The sequence below is a fragment of the Grus americana genome, chromosome 16 (genome assembly GCF_028858705.1).
Source record: "Grus americana isolate bGruAme1 chromosome 16, bGruAme1.mat, whole genome shotgun sequence".
Lineage (NCBI taxonomy): Eukaryota > Metazoa > Chordata > Aves > Gruiformes > Gruidae > Grus > Grus americana.
The window spans coordinates 6,127,855-6,147,311 of NC_072867.1; the positions used below are offsets into that span (position 1 = coordinate 6,127,855).

At 45.5% G+C, this 19,457-nt stretch overlaps 1 protein-coding gene across 4 annotated transcripts; it reads left to right on the top strand.

Moving 5' to 3' along the window:
• The first annotated feature begins 35 nt into the window (after window positions 1–35).
• On the top strand, window positions 36–13,366 carry ANHX (anomalous homeobox). Of its 4 annotated transcripts, none has more exons than XM_054844946.1 (9): window positions 36–1,211; window positions 1,937–2,210; window positions 2,854–2,978; window positions 3,198–3,321; window positions 4,247–4,433; window positions 4,919–5,051; window positions 5,324–5,625; window positions 9,923–10,010; window positions 11,939–13,366. In XM_054844946.1, exons 1-9 carry the CDS (start codon window positions 583–585, stop codon window positions 11,967–11,969), a joined length of 1,893 nt encoding a protein of 630 aa, XP_054700921.1. In that variant the 5' UTR covers window positions 36–582; the 3' UTR covers window positions 11,970–13,366. The 4 variants fall into 4 exon arrangements, with proteins under 4 accessions (XP_054700921.1, XP_054700924.1, XP_054700922.1 ...); XM_054844949.1 differs by having other exon boundaries at window positions 36–252; window positions 11,939–13,360; XM_054844947.1 differs by lacking the exons at window positions 4,919–5,051; window positions 5,324–5,625 and having other exon boundaries at window positions 11,939–13,360.
• Window positions 13,367–19,457: the final 6,091 nt, after the last annotated feature.

The window sequence follows — 19,457 nt, forward strand, 5'->3', positions numbered from 1 at the left end:
GTCCAGCATGATAATGAAATGCTCAAAGTTCAGTGGTGAGGCATTGTCCTTTAAGCATCCAGGACATTGTCTCCAGCTCTGGAGCAACAGGAGCGACAAGCCGGTTACTGTCCTGTGAGGCCAGCATCCAAGCCTGAGGAGAAACCAAGGGCAACTGAACATGAGATGCTGCAGGCTGGAGAAACAAGGAGGATTATAAGCAGATATTTAGGATATGTCTGCATGCAGCAAAATGAAGATGCCTACGCTCAAGTATGTAGTCTTTGTCTTTGCAGAGAAAGCTTGCATATGGCACGTGGCCCTAGCGTGAGCTAGTTATTTAAGTGTGGATTCAGGGTGGGTTCAGGACCTGCATCCCATAGTGCTGTGCGTGGGGGGGCTGTTGACTCCTGCTGCGAGATGGTTACTATTGTTATCTGTCCTTGCTAAATTGAAGTCAGCAGAGGGCTGACACATTCACAGTGGTGTTCAGACCTGATTCAAGGAAAATCGTAGCTGCTGCAGTTTTATCCCCTAAACTGAGCCTGGGTGACTCATCCGTTATTAGACAGTACCCACCTAGGAGAGGTGGGTTTGAGCTGCATGCCTCTTCATTCACTTCATCTAACCAACTGTGTCAAAATTATCAGTGCGTGTCTGATCCCCATTGACATCTTAAAAAACACTCTCTACTATGAAAGCAACTTGCTGCCATCTATGCTATACAATTTTACTATGAAAGTAGCTGTGCAGGCAGCAGTTGCTTTGTCAAAGCAATTTAAGGGGGGCGGAGTGCAGGGGCAGCCGTGCAACACCCCGCGTGTGCAAGGACCTGGAGCCCGAAAGCGGCTCCGCACCTGCAAACCGGGCTCGCTTTTAACGCTGCAGAGCTCTTTCTCTCCCCCCCGCCCGAGGCTGTGGACAAGGGTGAGGTTTCGGCTGGCTGCGGGGCAGAGCCAGCTCCGCGCAGCGCTCGCCGTGCGCGCAGGGTCCCGCGGAGCGCGCAGCCCGGCGCGGCCTTTCCCTGCGCTGCGGCGGGAGGGAGGGAGGGAGAGGAGGAGGAGGCCCGCCCGCGCCCTGCAGCCCTCCTCCGGGGCCCCGCGCTTCGCCGCAGCAAGAACGGGGCCGGGAAGCAGTCGGGGTGGGTGCGGACCCTGGAGCCCCGGGCTGTTCTCCCGCTGCTTCGGGAGAGGACGGGGCTGTCGGGGTGTTCCAGCTCCTCAACCTCGCAGGTATTTAAAAGCTTTTCCCCCTTTTGTGCGGCGGGGCCGGAGCTGTCCCAGGGATTGGGGTGTCCCAGAGGGGACCCGCTGGGCACGGGGGCATCACCCCGACCTCCTTTCCCCAGGAGAATGGGTAAAAAACAGCCCGACGATCATTTGAGTTACTTTACTGTAACTGCCATCTGCCCCTGATCTGTCCCACCTGTTTTGGGGACAATACTCATTAACTTCACCTGTCTGTCTCTGGGCTTAACGTTCTGGTCATTTTAACCTGTTAGCAATGGATGTAAAGCTTCATACCGTGGTTTGGATATGAGGGTGACTGATCTGAGTGGGAGCGGCGGGTCTGGAGGCACATGTGTGTGCATGGAGTACTGCAGAGCTGCCAGCACCCCCAGTACCCCCAGCTGCACACATAGGCCAATACGGGGCAGATGAGGACCAGCCCAATGAGCGGTTCCCCGCAGCACCCCTCCTGCTTTGGCCTCCTCCTTCAGCCTCCGAGTTTTGGGGCAAGTTTAATGCACGTTTCTGAGCTCTGTTTTCTTGGCTACAAACCTGGTGTGGCTTTAGCCACAGATCTAGCTTTATTTTAAGTGTTTTGAGGTCCTCAAGCTGCTTTTAATGGCACAGTGAATTTCTTTCCTTTTTAAAAAAAAAAAGCACGCATACCATAGGAGCTATAAATAGGAGATAATAGTTTTTATCTAACCACAACTTTGTGCGTTGCATAGAAAAGGCTTCCAAGAGGACGCAAGGATGAAGCGGTTCATGGCCATGTTAAACAGGAATAAAAACAAGGATCCCCCACCTGCCAAGCTGCTGGATCTAGCAGGACAGCTTTGCCAGGACCTCCAAAGCTCGTCTCCTAGTCTGGAGAAGCTGGTTGGGGCCATGATGGGATGCAAACACAAGATGTATTTTCTCACTAACATCCATGTTGTCCGAGCTTGCGTGTTTGTTCACATCCGTAATGGGCAGCACGACGCAGCCTGCAGACTGCTGGAGGTAGGGGTGTGTTCTTTGTTTCTTCATGGAGACAAAAAGCAGTGGTAGAAAAATGGTAGTTAGAGCTGTTAGTGCAGAGGTACCCCAGCTACAGCACGTGGAGCATTTCCAGCTGGCGCACGGCAGTGGAAGGTGATATGTGTGCGTTGGTTGACCTGAAACATGGCATAAAGTCTTTGCTACAGGCAGTTACCATTAATCAGTCAAGGGGAAGAAGGTAATTAAGTGATTAAGGGGTGGGTTGTAGTTTGTGAAAGCAGGATTTTTGTTCTCTAGTGTGGTGGTTCTTGGAGTTTTTCACAAGTTTAGAGCTCAGGACATAAAAGCCTTGTGGAGGCCAAGTTTGGAGGGCTTGCCAGGATGGGAAGATAGAGGAAGGCTGGATGGGCACCAAAGTGATGGATTTTGGCCTCTAGTTCTGGTAATGCAGCCCTTTTCACCAGGAGGAACAGAAGGAATTAGGCAGGCAACTCCCTGTGTACATTAAAGAAAGTACAGTGAGTCATGTACTAGGGTAATGCTACAGTTTTGTCAAACCAGTAGGAATCTCTGAGTAAGTTTCTAGTTGTAGAGAGTTTTCTCCTTTACAGGAAGCCTGACTGACTACGTGGAAAGGGTTTGCTTACGTACTATTTTGTTTTAGTATTGCAAGGCAGAAGAGAAGGAAGAGCTGGTGCAACTTTGGCATGAGATTCATTACCAGAGGGTTATGGAGAAACATCACACGGATTATCTGACACCACTGCAGAAATTCCGTTGCAGGAAGAGGTACTGTGGCGTGGGGGAACAGAATTTTTTTTTCTCTGCTGTAGTTAGCAGAGGCACGGGGTAGAGATGCAGAGGCTGGTTTTGCATTTCAACATGATTGCGTCTTGGAGGTGGGTTTTTCTTGGCGTTTTGACCACTTGTGGCAGCGTAAGAAAAATTCCCATGAATGTGAATGACTCTTTTTGGGTCCTTTTTAATCCTATTTTCTCCTGCGTACAGGAATCCTCCACCTGTTTCCCTTTGTCCTGAAGGTTTGAAGAATCGAAACTATTCAGATGAAGTACGCCAGAAGCTGCACAGGTTTGCTGCAGAGGTGACAACAAATCCAAACAAGAAACAGAGGGTAGGGATATGCTACTTCCAATTGAGTCTCCTTGTCACAGAAAAGCAGAACTCTGCAATCAGGGGTCTATAACTGGTTTCATTCTAAATCCTTGTTTTCAGAAGCCCCAGTGGAGCTGGGATTCCCAATATTTGATCTTTCCCTAAAGATTTCCTTAAAAAATCATCAAATTCATGCTGAGTAATTTCACTTGCTTTGGACAAAAAGGTCAGGGGAAATAAGTTCCTCACTGAGCTTTTAACAGTTCTAATTTTGTAGTGATTGAGCATAGGCTGCGAAACAACCATCTACATTACAGTGATAAATAGCCTGACTGAGTTATAGCCTGTATAAAATTGTACTTTGCTTAACCAGAATATATTTTGTACTGACTTATCACATTAAATTCACAGAATTTGAAAACATGATAGCCTATGTTGATGTATGCATGTATGTACCTTATTTGGACAGGGACAAATTTGTAATAAAAGTGACATATGAATTAAGTCAGTAATCCTTGTTGATAACTACCTTGCAAGGTGAAGGCTTCAAAGTCTGTGGTGCTGAATTTTTCCAACACCCTTCTCATATGAGGCAAAATGATCTGGTGAATAGTTCTGCAATGCGAAGATGGTTTATTTCTTACCCTTTTCACAAAGCAGCAACATGTAAATATAGCATTATAAAATAGCAGTATATGGTTTTCTTTAGCAAACAAATTGACTAGGGGAGCAGGGTGGAATGTGTGTTTTCCAGCAACTCTTGAGTTTATAATTCAGTCTTCTCAATGGGATTCACGTAGACTTACTGGAGACCTAGTGAACAAATGTCTCTGGGTTCGAAAGCTCTTTTGCTGGGCTGCTTTTGGAACTGAAGGGAAAAGACTGATTATTTGGATGAAGTTTATTCTGTTTTCCCTGATCTCTCTCTACACCTGGCTTTGCAGGAAGGATTGGCTCGGGACGTGAACCTGCAGCCAACTCAGGTCTATAACTGGTTTGCAAATTATCGACGGCGTCAAAAATCCTGCCTGCCTCGTACGGAAAAGCTCAACAACTCATGTCCTGAGAGGGCTTTGACTTACCATGCAAAGGAGCAGCAGGATAAAGGATCCTACACCCCACAAACTTCAGGTTTGTCTTTTCCTATAGGGCTTGGGATGTGGTCCAGAAAGCTGAAAAACGATTTAAAATTCCCTCAGGAAGGGAAGGATATTCCTTCTCCAGAACAGCCTCTATGCGCCAAAGGATCAAGTGGACACAGGAGGACTCTGCTTCAGTGGAGTGCCTAATTGTTTGGCTAGAGGCTCTCACTCTGTAGAAGGAGCAAGCATTGATCAGGCCTGTGCAAGGACAGGTGAAAAGAGATGCGTGTCTCAGAAGGGGCACCAAATGAAAGCAAATACATGGGAGGCAGCAGGTTTTAGCACTCAGATTCTGGGATCAGGGCAGTACTTCAGTAAACCCCAGTATTTCCATGCCCCTTCACAGAATCTTGACCAAACTTCAGTCATGGGGAATAAGAAAGCCTTGCTGCATTTGGCAAATTAGACTTGTTTCATTGCTTTTTTTGGAGTAACTATTAGTGTTCCTTCACCTGCCTGGCCTGCACCTTTCAGATGGATCTTATGTAGGCATCGGCTCTGAGCAAATGGAGATAACCCTCATGCCCTGTGACCCAGGGTGGGAGCAGTCAGCTGCAGATCTGGATAAGCCTCCTGAAGGAACTTATTTAAAGATGCTGGAATCCAGGTGATGTATGAAAAAGTCTTTACAGTGATAGTTCAGAGATGAAGCGACCTTTAAACTTGTTGATGGAACTGACTTTCATGTCAGTTCCCAGGAGACATCACTTAGGAGTCGTGACTCCATAGACGGGAATGGTCCCTGCCCAGCATCAGGCAGTCAGAGCATCTAGCAGTTAATCTCCCAGCTGTCAAGGGCAGGATTCAAAGGTTTAGCTGGGGTTTTCTGCTCTTTGCAAAGCAATATGTCTGGCTGATTTATTTTTTCCATCATTGCAGCTTTATGCAGAGCAGTGAGCTGTATGAAGCAAGGACAAGCAAAGCTTTGCTGACCACTCACAACACTGAACAACCTATAGCTTTTTGCACTGAGACTGTGCTGGAACCAGGAACCTGCTTTAACTCTGCTGTCCTGCAGCTCAGAGAAGTAGCAAGCAGTACTGATGCCAGCCCCCAGCTGGATAACTTTGTCCTGTGCTCTTGTGGGTCCCTTACCTTCTCAGATGAACGGCTGGCCATGTGGCAGGGCCCTTCCAGCACCAGAGGAGTCTCTGGCTCTGCGTGGACCCCAGGTATAGAAGGTTAGTAAACCTGCACCCAGATCTTTGACCTTAAGAGTTTCCAAGTGTCTCTTCCCTTTGTTGTAAACACTCTTGCTCACTTACATGTCTTTCTGATGTCATGACAAATGGGAGCAGGGCTTATCTTGAGCTCTGGAGTTCTGCTCCCTTAGTAGCTCAATGAGAAAACTTGTTGATTTAAGGTGTTGGAAACAGACATTCTTACCTACTCTTGCTTAAACTGTAACTGCTTCCATAAAATAGTACTTTTCCAGCAAGGTGGATTCCTTTTAGCATTTCCATTGGAAGACTCCCTTCAGGTGTTGTCTGCTCACCCTGTCAGTTTGTAAGCTTCTGGGTTTTTAAATGCCTGTCACTCTTAAGAGATTACCTGAGCAGAGGCCAGGAACTTCTTTACTGTGACATGGTGCTTGTCTTCAGCAACACATTCTCACTTTCCTTTCTCCTTCCTGCTATTCTTTCTCTCTCTCTCTCTGTTTCCTTCCTGTCCAGTCTTGTTCAGCATTCCCACCGTCTCTTTTCTTTTCCCTGTTCTTCAGAATAGCCTTGATAGGATACGTAAGTGCTGTTCATCTGCTTTTGCTGTAGGTCTACAGAACAGAAAGGGCTGCGACTGCCGTTCACCCAGTCTCTGGTGAATGTGGAGCAAGGAGGGGAGGAATAGCAGGGTCAGAGATTGGGAGTGTGTTATCTGTAATCATCTTTAATACGAGCATTTATTTCAGCAGGTATCAGAGCTCCCTTGAGCAGAGTCCCTCAAGGTGGCTGTATTGAGGCCAGTTCAGGAAGAATCATTCAGCAGTCAGATTTAGAGGTTGAAAGCTTCATCCTTAGAGAAGGACAGCTAGGGACCCTGGAAGCTATTCTTCCCCACAGGTAAAGGGAGCAGAAAGCACAGCGCTTCTTAAAAGCAGGGGTAACAATGATGCTGTGGGTCTAGCCTTGTCCTGATCTCCCCAATGAAGAGCATAGCAGAAAGAATGTGGAGATGCATCTTGTTCCAGGGGCCTGACTCTCTCCTCATGTCCATCGTATTTTGTACTTATATCTGTGCACTGGAAATGGGAAATGCTATGTGTTTGTGTTTTACAGTGTAGCACAAAGGAGATTCAGGACCAGCCTCATGAGAAAAGCTATGAACCCCTCTCTTTAAAGCAGGTTTAGCTTCTAAGCTATTTGCCTGTTTTTCTTTTTGGCAGAAAATCATAATCTGTAGTGATCCAGTGAGAGCTGCTCTGTGGGCTGGGTTGGTAGGGCCTGTACTTCATCCTAAAATAGGTTTTGTAGCTTCATAACCTCATGACAAGATTATTCCATAGTGCAAGCTTTCCAAATTGAAGACAGAAAGACAGGCACTGTTCTGCCCTTCTGTTTTCCACCTGTAACAAATGTTTCAGACTGCAGGCTTTTCTCTGGGACTTGAGATAAATTCACAGAATGCAAAACAACAAAAATCGGTGCCATCTTCCGTATGTTATACAACTTCCATGTTACATAAAAATAAACACTGCCAAACAGGCATTATGAGGTTCCTTTAATTTACTGATCTGCAAGACAGAGCAGGAGCAGTAGCCTCACTTCATAACCCTTCTGCTTGACACTGTCTAGCATTTGTGCTGGCATGACACTGTCAATTCTATGTCAAAGAGGTGGGTAGAAGCAGTTTTATTCCCACTTTATGGACAAGGAAGCAGAGGCACAGAGAGACTTTGTGGCTTTTCAAGCAACAAGAGAAGGCGGTGATTCACTGGAGATAAAGATCAGTGGGTTTTTTGCCTCCCAGTTCCCTGCTAAAAACATTTCTGCCTTTTCCCCCTGTTTCCCAGTTGGCTTGGTGCCTACAGTTATTCACATTCATGTCAGACTCCTCACTCTGAATTGCTGGGGAGAACCCAGGTATGGGCATTGTAAACCCACCTCAGTCTGTGTTTTAGGATTCGCAGTTTTGAACAGTGGCTAAAGATCATGAAAGATCGGTGAGGCTTGCTGGCAATATTTTGGCTGGATTTAAAATTGCATGTTCTGACTCTAGAGTGAGCTCATGTTTATTTTTAAAATATGTTCCGCCAGCAGAAGAAATCTATGGTGAATGTCTCCTTGTTGGGTATGTCAGTTGTGCCAGGAATCCACACACCCTTTATCGTATTCCTGGTAGGGGCAGGACTTGCTGCTTCATTGACACCTTCTGGTGAGGATATAGTTATTTGAACTCTATTTGTAAGCCCTGTTTAGTGGCCTGGTCCAGCTCCCCCCAAAACCTTGAACTCCCCAAAATGCCATGAATGCTATGGAACAGCAGTCTCCTTAGAAACGAGTGATGCTCAGGCTGCAGCTTCATCTTGGCCTTTTTGCAGTTTCTCCCTAGAGAGCCAGGGGATCTCGTGTGGGTAGCCTTGGGTAAGATCCCTGCTCAGTGAACGACAATGAATGAGGATCACCTTTGTTATCAGGCAGAGCCCTCTAACAGAGTTACTGGATTAGAGAGTATTTTGTCACCGGAGTCATCTTTAGTAATAACGTTGCAATGAGCATTGCTCATCTGGGGACTCATGAAGGAGTCAATAACTTAAACTGTAAGGAGAATGAGTATTGCTATCCTGGAAAGACAGGGTGGTGAAGTTATCCCTGCTTTACAGATAAGAGTAAAGCACAGAGAAGGAAATTATTTATCCAAGGTCACCCACCTGGAGTGGACCTAGTGTTATGCTCTCACTGCCTTGCCAGCACCTATGCCTCCCTGCTTTGTAAGTGCAGGGGTAGAGCTACAAGTCAGCCAAAGGACCCTTGTCTCATTTTTAAAGGTGCTCACCTGGAAAGGACTTGGCCTGAAAGCTTATTAGAACAATTCCTGTTGATTTCTTTCATGGGCTTTTTACAGTTGGTCCTACGCACTTGGGCTGTATCCAAACCTCTTATGATCTACAGGGCTGTGAGGTGGGAGTGTGAGGGGGAACCAGGCTGGAAGCTGACTGTCTCCATCTGCTCCTGCTGCCTGACAGCAGAGTTTGATCCAGCTAGCGAACTGGAAGTCCCTGTGGGACACCAAACAGATGCTCACCTCTACAGATAGTGGTGGTGAATCCTCTTCACTCCTCAAGTTGGGCAGGTGGAATGTAGCCCAGCTAATGGTTCATGCAGAATATAACTCTCTCATGCCTCCCATTTCAAACAGAAAAGCACACTGAACTCTATGGAGCAAGACAGACTGCATTTATGAGCCAGCATATTGATTTAAAAAACATCAGTGCTAAGATGTTCGTTGCAGCTTACCGCTTCTGCCTGCATTTTTGGGATTCCAGCTCATAGTGCCAGGAATCCTCCTGCTGTTAGGCTCTCCCTCTGGATAACCCAGCACCCCGACGCTGGCAGGCAGCAGGTTCAAAACACACAAAAGGAGGCTACTTTTTGGCATGTTGCATAATTAAATAGCAGAATTTGTTGCTAAGGGTGTTGCACATGTCAGTGTAAGTGGGCTATGAAAAATGATGAGACAAATTCTTGGGGGAGGAAGGGATTGAGCCCGTTTGTCGTTAGTAAGTGTAATTGCCTGAATGCTACCTCCAACAGTGGTGTCCCAAGGCTGACTGCTGGAACCTGGGGGGGCATTCCGAGGAAGGGCAACTTGACACTTGCCCTGTCTCTTCTACTTTTTTTCCTATGCTCTTTTAGTTGGCACCTCTGGTCTGGCTATTCCTGGGAGTGGTATGGGCAGTGGTGTTGGAGTAGAGATACTTTTCAGTTGGTGGTGAAGGGAGAGAACATCCCATCGTCAGGTACCCAGTGTCTCCTACTTGACCCAGTGCCTGCAGACTGTGACCTCTTTCAAGAGGTTGGCAGAGCCCCCAGGGAAGGTGTGGATGTGATAGCCATGTCCCTAGACTTTCAACTGGCGGCCTTGAAAAGCTATATTAGAATCATAGCCAATGTTGTGGCTATGCCTAAAGCCACATGTTTATGTGTTTTGACTCCTAAGATCTGTGTTTTTAAAATATGTTCCAGGAAAGAGACATCTTGGTAGACATCTCCTTGTTTATGGACAGTGTTCTGGGGGCATAAGGAAAGTTGCAAATCAATATACCATTCCTGTATACTGCTCCTGATCAGGCTAGTCCTCCCAGTCCAGAATCTGTATTTTCAGGCCATAACAATTTGCAGAAATGGGGCAGGTTTGTGGACAACAGAACTTTGTTGAATGCATAGTCTTGCCAGCAGCCCTCCTGTCCTGCTGCAAAACATCACAGTAAGCGGTGAGTAGAGCATAAATACCAATGCATTTGTATATCATATTTTCTTCCAGTTCCTGTCAGACTGTGTTTGGCAAGCCTCAGTGCCCACCTGTTTCTGCACCCTGCATGGAAGAAAGCCAAGCCTTGGGACAAAGCCAGGTAAGAGAACACACCTGATGTTCAGGGAAAGGAGCTTAGCCCTACACACACTATCCAGCTGTAGTTCTCACACAGGAGGTGTGAAATCTCACATCGTATTTAGTACAAAACACGTTTGATCTAACCATACCTTTTGGAATCCAGTTCAGAGCAAGCTGGGCATTCCCTGGGTAGCATCCAGCAGATGCTAGAAGGTGTTTTTGTTTTTTTCCACTTGGATTGCTTATCAGACCCTAATTTTACTAAACATTTCATTGAAATGATGGCCAAAGCAGCCTGTGCAGATCCAAAGTGCCATTTAAATTTTGAGCAATGGAGGGCTCACCTAGCTCTGTGGAAGGAAGATGAGAGGAAGATGGCTGCTTGAGGGCCCTCCCCTTTGGGGGGTACTGCAGAATTTGACTGTGGTCTCTCAGACCACTTAAAATCTTTCATGTAATTTTCATTTCCAAGTCTGTGTTATTGATGAGGAAAAAGGGATTTTGCATTTTTCAGCAATGGCTGATAGCAGTGTACAGAGCAGTATTATTATAGGAAATGATAAAAGAAGTTACTTCCATGATCTGCATGCAGTCTGCATGCCTTCTTACGGTGATTTTGAGGCAGTAGAGAACAGAAATTAGAAATCTGGTGCTTTCAAGGGGATGGGAGCACATCTCTGAATTAAATGTTACCTAAAAATAGGACCCAAGAAAGCCCTATCTAAATTGTACCTTGAGCTACTTTTTAGCTTCATATGTGTTGGTCTACCAATCATTTAGCATCCATTTCTGTTTCTCTTGCAGTGTAAGCTGCTGGAAAAAACCTTTTTAAAAGAGATTTTGAAAAGCAGGAGACCGTATCTGCTGGCCTCATTATAGGAAGCGACTGCAGCTCTGAGGGCAGTAACAGAACCTCTTTTGAGCCTTTGAAAGCGTCAATATAAAGATCTGTATCTTGGAAAGTGGCCTTTTTACCAGCCATAATATGAGCCAGATGAGTAGGAAAGCTTTGGGCATTAATAATGAATGAGCCTTTTCTAAGATTTCCAGAGCATGCAGTCTCTGTAGCTAGAGTTTTCATCTTGCCATTTTGCATACTTGCACTGATTTTGCAATGGTATAGAAACATGACACTCAGCACAATGTGGGTGGGGGAGCAAGAGACTGTGTGTTGCATGCAGATGTCAAAAGGGGACATCTTCAAATCTTTGCAATAATTACTTGGTTTAGGAATTCAGAAAAGCAATTTTTGCATATTTTAGTGTGTGCTGTAGGAAAAGGAAGAGCTTGAATGGGTAAATGATCTTACAGCATTCTACAGACTTCCTGGGCACTCTGTTTCTTGCTGAATCAACTTGCCCTGGGCTTGTTGCAGGAATATGCAGATGTTTGGTTCCTATGTCTGAACCACAGGGGTGCAGCTGTACACTTCCTTTTGTCCACACATGACTTTCAATTTGCTTTTCTTAGATCACTCATCCCATCGGAGCCGAAACGAGAGTAAAACAAAACAAGCAAGCAAACAAAAAAAAAAAGTTAATTAATTTTGGAAACATTTCTTTCTCTCCCTGACCAGAGCTCCGTTGTTCAGGCGATCACTCCCTTCTTAATTATTTCATCCTGCTGTTACCCTCTATCACTTACTTGCTCTTATAGGAGCTAATGCCTTGGGCAAAGAGAAGGGAATTGCTCTTCTCAGAATTACTAGGAGTTGAATTGTGCACTGATTGTGCTTGTTATTTTTACACCCACATCCTGTGCAGATGGATTACTCTACCTGAACTTAGAGGGGAACAAGGGCTTTGTCCCTTCATGCACACAGCCCTCACCACTGACGTTTCCTCCCACCGCAGTCTTGTGCTACTCTGTGTCTGCCCTTCCACCACAAGTACCGCATCATTAAAGATCGTATGTAGTGAAGCTTTGATTCCTTCCTGTGTCTTTCAGGTCCTGGAGGATCCAGTTGGTGACCCGTTAACCGACACGTTCTGGGCAGCGTGGCTGCTCTTTGAATTCTCAGCCAGCGGACGAATGTGACCTGCCTGCAGAGATGCTCAGTGTGGTCTGCGCTTCCCTAGGAAACACCCCATCCTTTCCTGTTTTTTTGTCGTCTTTTTAAATGAGTGAGGGGGTTGACATGGAGATGAGTAGAGACTGAGGTAGAAGGATGAAGGCTTTTTCTAATAGTTACAAAGTTTGCTTTAGTTACAGTTTCGTTAAGAATTTTGCAAAGGATAGAAGAAAGCCAAAGGTGATTGTGGACTGTAGGTTTTTACTGGGGCAGTCTGAAGCGGCACTGTAGATGCTAAAATTACCAAGTCACTGGTTCTGTGGCAGTTATATATTTCTACCTATAGCACTGGTCACATCTGAGTGCTTCATTACATCATAAAGGTAGATGAAGCTCCTGTACTCAAAAAGAGTAGAACGTAGTTACATTGCCTAGCAGTGGATATTAGGTAACTTTTTCCTATGCCTGGAAAATAAGGTTTCAGCTAAGTGCTGGTAAAATACTGCTTTTTTTCATCCCTGCATTTCTGTTGTACTGCTAGGTGTAACTTCTGGAGTGTTCCATACTCTATAGTGCCACAGATGACATAAACTGGAGCACGGCAGAATTTTCAGTGCTTAAGTCAATGTTTTTGCAGGACTGGGGGAGGGCATACCGGTGTTGTCAGCATTTAATGCTACCTGCAACTCAGATTGGCCAGGAAAGAAGGATAAATGGAGAAGGTGGGAGCCGCTGAACCTTCTTGATCCATTTTCAGTCCCCAGATCTGGGTGGACTGAAACTGCCGAGGCGATTGTGTCACCCTTCGGGTGGTCTGCGGCAGTCTGACACTAGGCAGCAGCAGGCGAGCACATCCTATTCAGACGAGTGCCCTGCAAAGCAGCGTGAGTTGTGCAGACTCCGTTTCATACACACCGTAGTAAGTGTGGGGCTAGCACTGTATTTGGCTGAAGGCTGCTTACGCCGTGGGGGTAAGCTGTTTCACTGCAGCTCTCCTGGGGAGCCCGTGCAACTCAGTTCCTTTTGCCCAGTACTTTTACTTACTTAACCCATTCTCAGGGCTGCCTGTTATGCTCCTCCATCTCATGCTGCTCACGGGTGAGGAGCCCTGTTCTCTTGGAGACTAAAAAGCAGAATTGGGTATGAGCATTAGGGCATGAGTAGCAAAGTAGACCCTTGATGCAGGTTTAAAACTAATGCTGCAAGTCATTGGGCAGTCTTTTGGGTATTTTCCCTAAGTATTACTGCTGTTTTTTAAAATCTGTATTGCAAAAAGGGTAATCATTGCCAAAACTCCAGCCTTGAGATACCTGAAGTAGATGCCTCCAGTGCCTTTTGTAATAAAGTTAGCAAATAAAGGTTATGAATTACTCTTTCTCCAGAGTTCATTTTTCAAGGTAAGGGTGTGAAGTGATTATTCACCCATGGCGTTTAATTACACATTAAAACCCTGGCACCAGCTGCCCTGGGTACACTTGTGCGTGTGGAGACCCTGATGCTTCCTTTATTTTAGTAGATCTCACTTGGCCATTTTCTGGTGGAGGTTTTGTGTTCGAAACAGTGGTGTTTGGAAGGGTTATGCATGCGTTCGCACCCGTGTCTCCTTCGGCCACGGGGCCTTGGTGCCCCCGCACCGTTTAACCGCCCCTCTCCGCCGCTGGGTTCCAGCGGAGCCGCCGCCGCTGCTGACAGACACGGCCACGCGCTGCTCCCGCCGCCCGCTGCGGCGGCCACGCGCCGCCTTTCTGCATCCTCCCCATTGGTCCGCCGCCCCGTCGCGCCGGTAGCAACAGCGACAAATATATCCTCCCGCTCTCTGATTGGCTGCCGCCTTCCGCCGAGCCATAGCAACAGCGGAGCGGGAGCGCGGCGCCTGAGGAGGCGCGCGGCGACCGTTGGCGGCTCACGCGGGGCGGGGAGGGCAGCGAGCGCGGCCGCCTCGGCTGAGGGAGCCTCGGCGCGCTCCGGGAGAGGGGAGAAAAGTAACCCTGCAGGGGCGGGAGCCGGCTACACACGGCATTCCTCCTGCTGCTGACGCTCGGCGAAAGGTACTGCGGCCCCAGCCACGCTGCGTAAAATCCACTTACTGCGGATTTGCACTGTGGTGGGCAAGAGCTGCGTCTTCTCTGCGGCCTGTGGTGGAAAGAAAACTAGGCACTGTCACGCGCCAGCTAGTGAAGCGGCTTTCAGGCAGAAGCAGCAGCTTGATTGCAAAATTCACACTGGATCTTGATAGATTTTTATATGAGATCCCCAATAAGGTACTTTATTTCTCACTCCTAATGATGTGACATGTCACTATGATTACTATGATTTAGCTAGTCAATGGTATGCAGTACATGTGGATGAAAGCCAGGGTGGTTACATTTCCCTGCTGTTGAAGATTGATGTATTGTAAAGAGGAATGATGCCGTTCTTACAATGAGACGTATTTTCAGTTTCTTTCAAATATTTAGTGCTGTTCCCTGCCAGGGAAGATGATAAACATTAGATTAACACTACTCCACCCTTACAGAAATTTTAGGTACCTGTCATTCAAAATTAAATAGATTTATTTTCTAAGAAAACAACCGATGCTAAGGAATGCACGTATTTTGGTTTTGGAGGTAACTGACCTTTATCCTACCCTCTTGACAATGCCAGTGTCCTATGGCCTTGTAAGTTTTTAAATAGTTCAAGAACACAGTTGTTTTGACTTTTTAATTAAAAAGAAGAGGCTCAATTCACCAGAATTCCTGAGGAGTGCTAGAAGAACAAGTTTCTTTTCCCAAACTTCAATCTGAAAAAGGCTTTGTAGCTAAAGCAGAATTAGAGCTTTTTCTCTCACACTTCACTTAATGAATTTAATTTCCAAATTTGGCACAGTTGTTCTCTGGAGGACAATTGAATTTTCTAGGTCATTTCCCAGATGAAATAACTTATTGCTTTTCTGGAAATCTATGTTTGATGATTCAAAGCCTGATATGTGAAATCCAGCAAATTACAAGTATTTAAGACATGTAAAGTCAAGTGGTTGAAGTACAGTATATTCTGGCCCACTAGCATCTTTATCCCTTGCCACCTGGATATTGAATCTGCACAAAACACTTTAGAGGAGCTAATTGCATTTGGACAAGTATTTGCAAGCTGTGCCTACAGATGATCTCACAGTACTTGACCACGCTGAGTTTACAGGTAGCTGAGCAGAGTTCAGAGGTAGGGTGCTGCTTCCTCATCCATGAGCTAGAACAGATGGGATGTGTAGCCATGCAGTAGAGGAAGAGATCAAGTGAATCTCTGCTGAACACCGGTGATGCTTAGTATTTGGCTGGCCTTCTCTGCCTGTGCTGCTGAGTGGAGGTGGCCTTTGAAGGACAGCCTAGTGGAGTTTTTATATTGTATTCGCATTGGGCTACCATTTGAATTGTTCAGGTTTTGTCTTATGTTGTTCTTGTTTCCTAGATGTGATTTGCATCCCCATCATGTTCTGCTTTCCCTGTCCTACCATATGTAGCAAGCTCTGGATGTGTTTATGTTGTTCTTCCTTGGAGCTGTAATTAGAAGCTCTCTGAGCACGTGGCTGACCTGCCCTGAGCTGAATGTGCTGTACCTGCTGTTGTCATTCCTCCTCCTCAACATGGCATGGCCTATCAAAGGAAGGAGCTTGCCCTAGATAGATAGAAAAAAACAAAGCCATTTTTATCTTAAAATGTATATAATGGCCCAAAGAACAGTACTTATATGTGTTAACGGATCACAGAAAGGGGATGGAAATCTCAGAGCACTTTCAGAAGTTGTGTTACTTAGCTGTCCCTGAGGTGCAAAGGACGCTTTCCCAATAGGCAGGCGTCCATGTTTTCCAGCGCTGCTGCTAGAGGCAGCTTTCCTCTTGGCAGTTCGACAGACAGGCCTGAGACTGGCAAGGTCAGAGGCTGAGCTGTTGCCTACCAGTAGTTCTAAGTTAGAAGTGTGGTATAGAAACAGCCATATGGAGGACCTTCATGGCAGTTGCCAGTGAAAAACTCTGAATTAATTCACTACAGTGCTAGAAAGGATTAATGACATGAGAAGCAACTTTCCCTGCTTTCCGGTCTATTGACAACTCTGCTAGCTATCACAGTTACTGAATGGGCGCATCTGAGGCCTGCTCGGGACAAATGTCAGGAGATACAACTTCAAGGCCAATATTTTCAGGCAGTCTCTTCTTCTGGATGCCTGGCTCAACTTGCTTGGGGCCTCATTTTCAGAGGAAATGAGCACTTACACAGCGACTCAAGTAGGGCACCCAGAATAAGAGGCCACTTTTGAAAATGTTGGCAAAGGCATTTGTTTTATCTTTGCACTTCATTAGTCTTAGCCCCAAAGTCTTTCATGTTATGTTCTACAGTGAAAGGTTGTTGTTTCAGATCAATCATTTTCAGTGGGATTTAATCCAGTTCTAAATCAAACTAATCCACTTTGGTAAAGTTTGAAGAGCAGTAAAAATTAATTTGTTAAGACAGATCTGGGCTTATTTTTTAAATGTGGCTGCTGATGCTGAGTCTTTAATTGTGTATGCCCAGCATGAAGCGTCTTCGGGGTGGTTCCAGAAATGCTGGACATCTAAATTCTGATCTTATCTGTCGGCTGCAAATGCTCAGCGCCTCTGAAAACCCCCGGGATTTAGTAGGATTAGAGTTTGTTTGTTTGTTTTGTTTTTTTACTTTCAGTATTTACTTAACATAGGTTGGGGTTTTTCCCTCTTACATGTAGAGCCTGTTTTCAATATGGTGCTCTGGTGACAGCTTCTGATAAGCAGGCTTTTTCATATTTTCCTGTTTATACTTGTGAATTCTGGTTACTTTCCTTTGATTACATAAAGAATAAAACCACATTCTTGTATCTGGACAGGACTAGCAAACACTGGTCTGAAGCAGCTCATGAAGAGTTAAAGCTGCTTTCAATTAGCTACTGTGTTCTTGCTACTTAAAGAAACCCCCACAACTGAGCATGCTTCACAGCCTCCTGTGCATATCCCTGAATCATTCTGGCAAGTAAAAACACTGCCATAATCTTTTATTCAGACATAACGCTTATTCTTCACTGGACTCTGAAATGAGCAAGCGCTTGAAAATAGCACATTTTGCCAGAGAGTTCTGAGGATTTATCAACTCATGTCTGCACAGGATTTTGAACATGCAACTGTGAATGCTGAGTGGTATTAAATGTATTGCAGTGATCCCAAATAGGTTTCAGTGTACAGATCTAACCTTTCACATGAGGGAGCAAGAATTTCACAGGTTTTGTACCAATCACTGTCCTTTTGTTTTAAGGATCTTCCCATGTTGGTGAATAGATATGCAATGTACTTTACCACAGTTCACAGCACGAACCCTACTGCTTCTGAGCAGCACTCAGGCAGTGTAATCTTTCTCCCTTCATTCTAGGTTTTACCTTTGAGTTATGAGGGAGGTTCTGTGAGAATGAGTCAAGATTAATATGAAGTTGAAATATGACAAATAGTAGAATATTTTCACACACACTGTGACAGCCTAGAGGGTTCTGCTGTTCGTTAAACTATGGTGTATGGTTTGACTAGAAATATATCATTGAAATTATAGTCCCTTGTGGTTTGGGAAAGAATCATCACACTTCGGCTACACCCACTCCTATCTTGTGCTCTGATCTTGTCATTGGTTACAACACCTTTCCTCCCTGATGCACACTTATCTCACTTTATTGGGGGGATGTGCTGCCAGGATTCTAACAATAAAAATTATAGACAGTCCTAAGCCTGTGAAACAATCTGTCCTTACAGCACTATCTGAACATCATGCCCGTGTAAGTGCCAGTCATGGTGTTTCCAAGATCAGATGCTCACAAACTCTCCATTTCTTTTTCTCTACCATACTCATTTCTACTTTCCTTTGCTGTGATGTGGAAGCTGGTTAACTTTCCCCATCAATTGGTAGTTGCTTCTGCTCTCTCTCTGCTTTTCAATGTCTTGTCCCCAACACTTTTATCATTTAGCAGTTCCCTAAATAAAACATTTCCTTGCTGCAGAGAAGAGAGGGAAGATCGTTTGCTCCAGGGATGAGGAGGATGTTAGTGGCACGGACTTTGTAGTACCACTGCTTCAGTTCCATGTGTCTCAGTAAGAGTGCTGCAGAAGGTGCGTGCTCCCTCACTGCCACCAGAACAACCAAAGGGGGAGGCTTTCCACCGTGGGGAAAGGCTGGGAATGGCATGGGGTGGTTTCCTTGTGTTTCCTCTTCACCAGTGTACCTTGTAGCTCTGTCCCCTCAGCTAAACATCAGCACTGGGGAGACACCTTCTGCGACTTTGGTGTCCCCAGTGCCCCTGTGTGGAGCCGAGCAGTGAACTAGAATGGCATTTCAGCAGGGAGCTATTTGTGGAACATCGGTGCTGTCCAATAATCAGATATGCCTGTGGAGCAGAGCCACTGCCTTAGGTCATGGTGCAGTTTTCAGTACCGTAAGTTTCTCCATCTACAAATTCTTCCTGGGTGTGGTCACTTTGCCAACAACTCAGTCCTGCCTCGGGAGAGCAGTATTTCTGAGCTCCTGCCCGAGCTCTGCTGGGAATCGTGGTGCTCTGTAATGTCATGCATGATGCCTGGCATCTGAGCTCAGCAGGGGAACCAGAGCCTTAGGTAGTGTTTTGCACCCCATTCAGCACTCCAGTAGAAGATCTGCTGACATTTCCATTTCCTTTCCATTTCTATTTTTAAGACACTGTACCTCAGTTTATAAATATTGTAGCAGATTAAAACTCATTGCATGAGCTCTAACTTGTTTTTATTTGTACCTCTATAGATCCGTGGAGCCACTATTATGGCTGAAGATCTAAAGCACTAGGCACTGTACGCCCAGGAGAATGTAGGTACTCTCCCACAGACTTTATATGTGTGAAATGCAATCTCTTCACTTTCGTTAGTTTACAGTTAGACTGTAGAAATGCTGCATACAAGATTGCCTTATTTTAGCACTTTTCCTTGCAACTGTTGGATTTAGACACATATCTGGTTTTAGAGTAATGAGGTGACATATCACCTTGTGGATTCAAGGTTAAGAATTTTTGAGATGCTTTAGACTGAGAAATTGCCATTATGCAGAAGCTTCAATTTAGAAACCTAAAAGCATTTAATGAGAATGTTTTTGTGCATGTGTAGATATATCCACATACATTTGGCAGATTAATGCAGATTGTCTGGTTCAGTGGGTGAATAACTGGTTTTAAAAATATTTTGTAATCCATTTCCCTTGGGCGTCTGAAACTGCTGTATGAGACTAGAAAGCTTGTGGTAGTCCCTACAAATTTGTAACACTTTGCAGACTGACCAATCTCTACTAAGAAGTTGTTACAACTGCAAAGTTTCCAAACCAGCGAAGTGTATTTGGGCATTTTGGGTTGGCCTATCTCTGTCTCCCTATTCTTACATAAGTGTTAGATACATTAAAATCTTTATTTTTACAT